Here is a 7,687-nt window from a genome sequence, read left to right on the forward strand (position 1 = left end):
GTATGAACCGTGTTTGATGTCGCTGCCATCGCAAATGTTTTGCATCTTTTTTATGGTTTTATTACATCACAGTTTGTGATTGATGCATCGCACACAGTTTCGTCGAAGGGTCTCTGATTCGACGGTCGCATTTGGACCATCCTGCAGTGTTGTTGGTCCTCCCGTGCCTTCAGTGTATCTTTTGTCTTCCCATACACGCACAAGAAGCCTAGCAAGTTCATGCAAAGATTCTTCGTCACGTGCAACACGTCGATTGCAGAGCGGACCTCTAGGTCTTTCCAATAGGGTAGGTCCCAAAATATAGATTTCTTCTTCCACATGGGTGCATGTCCCTCAGCGTCATTCAGAACAGATTGTCCGCCAAGACCCTTTCCAAAGATTACTTGTAAATCCTTGACCATATCAAGTATATCATCACCAGTACGGAGGACGGACTTCTTCTAGTGATCTGCCTCACCTTTGAAATGCTTGCCTTTCTTTCTTAAGAGATGCTTGGTCGGAAGAAATCGACAATGTCCCAGGTACACATTCTCCTTGCATTTGTCCAAATATATACTTACGGTATCATCTAAACAGTGCGTGCATGCGTAGTATCCCTTATTTGTCTGTCCTAAAAGGTTACTAAAAGTAGGTCAATCATTGATGGTTACAAACAGCAACGCTCGTAGGTCAAATTCCTATTGTTTGTGCTCATCCCACACACGAACACCTTTGATATCCCACAACTATGAATGTTCTTCAACTAATGGCCTTAGTACACATCAATATCGTTGCCGGGTTGCTTAGGGCTTTGGATGAGCGCTGACATCATAATGAACTTTCGCTTCATGCACAATCAAGGAGGAAGGTTATAGATAGATGGAGTCATGGGCCAGGTGCTATACTTAAACCAAACCATATGTTCCTTACGTCATCTATAAAGTCTCGCCACTTTCTCTCGATTTTTCTTCACTGCGACCCGTCAGCGGGTGCTCTCAACTTCCCGTCTTTCTTACGATCTTCCTTGTGCCATCGCATCAACTTGCTATGCTCTTTGTTTCTGAACAAACGTTTTAACTGTGGTATTATAGGAGCATACCACATCACCTTGGCAGGAACCCTCTTCCTGGGGCGCTCGCCCTCAACATCACCAGGGTCATCTTGTCTGATCTTATACACAAGGCATTACATACTAGGCATACGTTCAAATTCTCGTACTCATCGCGGTAGAGGATGCAATCATTAGGGCATGCATGTATCTTCTGCACCTCCAATCCTAGAGGGCATAGAACCTTCTTTGCTTCGTGCGTGCTGTCAGGCAATTCATTATCCTTTGGAAGCTTCTTTTTCATTATTTTCAGTAGCGAACCAAATCCCTTGTCAGATACACCATTGTTTGTCTTCCATTGCAGCAATTCCAGTGTGGTACCGAGCTTTGTGTTGTCATCTTCGCAATTTGGGTATAACCCTTTTTGTGATCCTCTAACATGCGACCGAACTTCAACTTCTCCCTTTCACTTTCACATTCTCTCTGTGCATCAGCAATGAACCGGCGAAGATCATCATCACGCACATCTGATGCCTCTTGATCTTCAGATTCCCTCGTTGCAGTATCACCGTATTCAGGGAACATAGGATAGTTGGCATCATCCTCTTCTTCTTCATTGTCTTCCATCATAATCCCTCTTTCTCTGTGCTTGGTCCAAACATTATAGTGTGGCATGAAACCCTTCTCAAGCAGGTGCAAGTGAAGGGTTCTCGAGGAAGAGTAATCCTTCGTATTCTCACAGACAGTACATGGACAATACATAAAGCCATTCTTCTTGTTTGCCTCAGCCACCTTGAGAAAATTATGCAGGCCCTCAATGTAGTCGGAGGAGCGTCGGTCAGCGTACATCCAGTGTCGGTTCATCTGCATGCATTATATAATTAAGTATATCAAAAACTATTACAAAACATCATGAATAGAGAAGTGACCAAATTAATACGAGTTCATCATCACGTTAAAACCAAAGTACAGTAGTGATCAAATGTTATTACTGAAAAAATAAATACATAAATTTCATACATAGTTCTCGTAGAAAAACATACAGCTCTCTAGAGCATCTAATTAAAACATACGCTGAAACTAAAATACAACTATGTAAAACATTTAAATGCAACAACAAATACAATCAAAATCGCAATAACAATTGATCCAACAGCATAATGATATCAAGCCTCATTATCAATGGCATATTTTCTAATCTTTCTAATCTTCAAGTGCATTGCATCCATCTAGATCTTGTGATCATCGACGGCATCGGTAACATGCAACTCTAATTTCATCTTCTCCTCTTTAATTCTTTTCAATTTTTCTTTCAAATAATTGTTTTCTTTTTCAACCAAATTTAACCTCTCGACAAGAGGGTCGGTTCAAATTTCCGGTTCACATACCTCCTAAATAAAAACATCTATGTCACATTGGTTGGCATAATTGTCATAAACACTAAATAAAACAAATAGTTATAAAAGATAATGACCTTCCACAATCTGTTGGGGCATTATATCACCTGAGAGGTATCACCAGATACGTTCTCTGGGTATCCCAGTTGAGAACCCATAACTCGACGACTGTATGAAAGCTGCCTACAACGTAAAGAACACGTACGTGGAAATTCTCTATTTTGAAAAACATGTACACGCAAATGGAGCCCAGAGATCACCATCGATCTGTTCCTCGAGAAGAAGAAAGATCCGGTCACTGGCTCTGGATTTTGTCAACGAGGTATCTTAGTACGAATGCCTGCCCCCCGAGGCATTCTTTAGCATGGAATCATGTGCAGGTATGTGATTGCAGATGTGTGTCGCAAGCAGTGACCTCGCCTACATGTGCACCAAGAATATACTGTAAAAACTATGGCAGATATAAAATTGCCGAGGCCAACCCAGATAAAACTTTCTTGAGGGAGGGCACTATCTTTATAGTCTAGTCATTAAAAAAACTAGTGTATTTCCTGAAAATATAAAAACAAACACCAACAGAGTATGTACCGAGCAGATAACTGAATGATAAAACACAAAACATGCAAAAACGGTTCAACTAAACAGGAACAGCACAAATTCACAAATCACAATGAACTCACAGATTGTAGCTAAACCGGGAGCCTACTTCTGGAATGAAGATCCTTCGGCTCGCCTTTGCTTCTTGCACAAGAAGTCTATCAAATTACTGGAGAGAACTCCATAAGCTCAAGGGAGCACCACCATTATACCACCTCCGTAAAGAAATATAAGAGCATTTAGATCACTACTTTAGTGAGACACTCTTATATTTCTGAGGGAGTGCACCATGTCGCCCATTTCAATATCTTCTTCAGGTCAGGATCAGCTCATATGGTGTCCGAGCTAGTGTACTAATCTCCTACGGTGCCATATTCGCTTTGATCTTTCAAAAAAAGAAAAAACACAGCCTGGGCAATATCAAAACAAGATCAGTCCCAATAGTATATATCTGCACTGCTGCACAAAGGTTCGACTGATGCATGCACCCTGACCGGCGGTCTCCGTCTCAGCTTGTTTTGCTCAGCTTGTCATGTGGTCCAACCATATTCTTTTGCCCTTGATTATCTTTTCTAGGAGGAGCAGCACCAGGTACTCTGCATGTCTCGTGCTACCCCCCATGTTGTTTCAGCATCGCTTGATCCTCACAATCTTGTTAAGAATTCCCTGGGATTCGGTTCAGGTGTGGCACTAAACTATTCTGGCTTTTCACTTTCCCATACACCATTGGGTTCTACCAGCAACTGAAATGTGATGTCCCAGATCATCGGTCTACGGAACCGTCACAAATCAAATCATACTGACTGAACGCTTAAAGCTAATATCTTTCACAATTATTGAGATAGCAATGCATAGGCATGAGCTGTATCATTCAGTGCCCATTTTGTCTAGGGGGCAAACAAAACTAAAGGTCCTTGGGTCACCTGCCTCCCAGGATTCCATAAAACCAGAGAGGTGGCCTGGTTTTGCTGAATCCATGACAGGTCCCAACCATGCCAAGCGCTAAACAATCTGAATAAACTCTGGACAACCGACCCAGCTTTGCTTACTGCACAATTACGAAGAATCTTATGCTGAACTATGTCACAGCTTCAGAATGTGGGCAAAATATTTGGTTTCCTGCATGAACTAATCATGAAAGGATGATTCTCATGGTACAAAACATAATAGACTAGCCAAAGCAAGGTTCATCAAGTTTTTCATACAAATGTTACTGCCTGCCACAGTGCACTATGCACCCAGAACACAGTGACTAGTGTCAATTACAACCTGATCAACTGACTGGATTGATCACAGGCACATATCACAATTCAGCAAACATCATCCATCCAGATCAGGACACCAAAGTCTAAACTCTACATAGCTAGGCATTAGGCAGCAACATGACTGCAAACATCTAATTCACAACACATAAAATCATGCATATATCTTGGGCTACCCATCTCTCTCATGACCTGCATCGCACAAATTGGCCCTGTGAGCAGAATCACCTGCATGTCGTAATGCCAAATATGCACCAAACTCAGGAAAGGCGTACCTCAAGAAACTGCATCCACTGATCCAAGGCTACTTAACTAGACCATGGCCCATACACAACACACAGACATTATATTGACATAACTAGAGCTATAAGCATTGCCAAGTGAAAACGCCAGCTAAAATTTATGAGCTAGCATCGTTTGCCGTCCATGTCGAGATGGCATAGAGGATGCGCCCTTTCCATCCTTGCAAGAGCCAGTGCTGATCTATATCAATCACAAAGTCCTTGTGGTAGCAGTTCTTGACCTTGTCTCTCGCTAGCTCAATGACCTCTGGATTCAATGGCAGCAGCTTCAAACCTGCCCGCTGATTCCTTACCTGCCATTGCTTATACGTCTCAGGACGCTCCACCCTATCTGTACCCTCACAGGCAATGACATTCAGGGCAGCACGCCCAAGGATGTTCTGCTCAATCAGCATCCTCTGTTCGTTATCCCTTGGGGTGGTTGTGTCCAGAACATCAAAAAGGGCTGAGTAGTAGAACAGAACCTCCCGAAACCGTGTCACGAAGAATGGGGCACTGAATGAGCCATTCACGATTGCATGGATGAATGTGTGGGGCCGCATCTTCCTGATGTTCTTGAGCACAACATCCCTTGGGCTCTCAAGCACAACGCTCTCGTCCATCAAGTTCTTGAATTGAAACAAGGAGTTAACAATGAGTACCTCATCAGGATCAATCTTCAAATCCTCTTTGCGGAGCGACTCCATCTTTGCCGTCGCGATGGCCCGGTACTCGAATGGCACATTAAACTCATTGGCATACTTCTTGAGCCTGCGCCCTGTCTCTTCAATCCGCTCTCTTGGCCGGAACCCAGGCTGAGGGAGATCGATACCAGTGATCCTTACATCTGGCGGCCCTCCAGGCCTTGTTGATATCCGTCGCAGAAAGCACGGCCACTGGAACCCATATTGTATACCATAATCGATGATATGTATCTTCTTCTTCCCCAAGGAGGCATTATAGATTGTACTATTTGAGAATAGGAAAGACACCTTCTTGAAACAGATGGCTGCCATGTACAGCTGGTAAGCTTTGAGCATGTCCACAGCTGAGATGCGTGTTGCCATGAGCGACTGGTGTACGAGGCCACCTGTGCCCGCCAGCCGCGCCTGCAGGCCCTCTGCAAAGCAATGAGCGAGGCGCTGAGTCCCATCGCCATCAGGGCGAGCATGCAGCTTGATCTGCTTCAGCAGCTCTGTAGCGCTCCGGCGGTCATCCGTGGCAACAGCCTGCGCGCAATGGATGAGCAGCGTGCGCAGGTCCACCACATCGGAACCACCACGCCGGCCCCTCCCCTTGCCATTGGCCCCCTTCCCACCGCCGCCATCATTCTTGGCCACCGCCTCCTGCATGGCGATCCGCAGGTTCTGCATCTGCACGATGCACATCTCGTCTGAGGGCATCAGCATCCTGTCGAACATCTCCCGTGCAGAGACGTCGTCTCCCAGCGCACTCTGCTTGCTGCTCCTGCCACCCTCCTGCTCCAGCTCGTCATCATGGTAGGGGTTCTTCCGACCTCGGCCGCCACCAGAGTTGGCCGAGACCGCATCCACCACCTCCTCCTTTTTCACGCTGAGCACAGCTGGGGCCGACGCAGGAGCTGCGTGGCCATTGAATCCAACAACGAGTTTGTCCTCCCTGGGCAGGAACTTGTTGCCCTCCTCGACGCCCTTGAAGAACTGGCCAGAGGAGGCCTCCAGGTCGATGACGAGCTTGTCCTGACTGGGCAGGAACTTGTTGGCCTCCTGCATCCCCTTGAGGAAGGCGGAGCTCATGAGGTCGGAGTTGGCGCCGCCGCCGAAGAAGGCGGCGGGATCGAGGTCGACGGGCTCGAACTGGAAGCGGTCGTAGGAGTCAACGGCGGCGGGCGTGGGGGGCAGCTGGGCGGCGGTGCCGACGGAGGCGTCGGAGGGGGAGCACGGGGAGACGGCGCGGTTGTTGCTGTCGTCGGAGGTGGAGTTGGAGGAGGGATCGGAGAGGATCTCGAGGAAGGGCTGCTGCGCCTCGATGAGCGCGGGGTTGTCGGGGAAGTCGTAGAAGAACTTGTCGTCGATGTCCTCCTCCATGAGTATGCGGGAGATGAAGGGCAGCACGAGGTCCTCCGGCGTGGAGGAGGGGGAGTCGCCGCCGCCGCCGTCGTGGCCGTCGGGGGAGGGTTTCTGGTGCTCCTGCTCGTGGTGCGGGGTCGGGGGGAGGTCGAGGTATTCGGAGGGCGAGCCGGGGATGAGGTCGGAGAGGTAGAGGTTGAGGGAGGGGTCGTCGGCGGTGGGGGAGCTCATGTCGGCGGGGAGGTAGGGGGAGAAATCCATGTCGTGGGGGAGGTAGGAGGAGGAGCCCATGGCGGCGGGCGAGGTGGGAGAGGGCAAGTGGGGGTTTTGGTGGTTTTGTAGAGGCGGGGAGCGGGAAGGTTCTGCGAAGGCGCGCAGGGTGGGATCGGGGGATTGGCCACCGGAGGAGACTGAGAGAAGACGGGAGGGAGGAGGGGAATGGGGAGGATGAGGGAGAGGGAGGAGGGACACGCTAGTCGACGGAATATTCCAGTGTTTCTGCGGCGGGCGGCCTTGTGGGCTGGGCTGTGGCCGGGTTAGGTTCGGCCCGGATTCGGGTCCGGATCGAGAGGGCTAATATCATTCATTAACTTGTCTTAAAAAAAATCTGTAGAGGCTAGCGTAACAGTCCTTGTCAACTTCAGACTTGCTCAAACATCGAAAGATGATAGTAATCACGGTGTGGACTTTGTGGCTCTGAAGATTCCTGGCGGCATTCTTCGATGGAGTGTAAAAAACCAGATGCAAAACGCTTAGTTTTCTCACTAATAGATTTTATATCGCATGAGAATTTCATCAAGATACTTGTAACACTATAGGCGATTTGGCATGCTCGAAAAAAGGCTATCCATGAGCATGTATTTTAGGGGTCGTCGGCTACTAATCAGTTTGTCAAGAATTATCTAATACAGCTTCAGATTTGCACACCTTTGAAGCAACATGCACCTGTTCAAACACCTCTGAGACAACATCACAGATGGATCCCGCCGCCTGCAGGAACTGCAAAATATCGTGTTGATGGTGTCGTGCCACATGACGCAATGGAAGAGACTTACAGCACAGTTTGCAGGGATTC

At 47.6% G+C, this 7,687-nt stretch overlaps 1 protein-coding gene across 1 annotated transcript; it reads right to left on the reverse strand.

Annotated features, from left to right (window-relative positions):
• Nucleotides 1–4,173: 4,173 nt before the first annotated feature.
• Nucleotides 4,174–7,062, reverse strand: LOC125508077 (scarecrow-like protein 34). Its single transcript, XM_048672659.1, has 2 exons — nt 4,559–7,062; nt 4,174–4,475 (listed from the first exon to the last, which is right to left on the reverse strand). The coding sequence occupies exon 1, from the start codon at nt 6,901–6,903 to the stop codon at nt 4,684–4,686; it is 2,220 nt and encodes a 739-aa protein (XP_048528616.1). The 5' UTR covers nt 6,904–7,062; the 3' UTR covers nt 4,174–4,475; nt 4,559–4,683.
• Nucleotides 7,063–7,687: the final 625 nt, after the last annotated feature.

This window comes from Triticum urartu, chromosome 5 (genome assembly GCF_003073215.2).
Source record: "Triticum urartu cultivar G1812 chromosome 5, Tu2.1, whole genome shotgun sequence".
Classification (NCBI taxonomy): domain Eukaryota; kingdom Viridiplantae; phylum Streptophyta; class Magnoliopsida; order Poales; family Poaceae; genus Triticum; species Triticum urartu.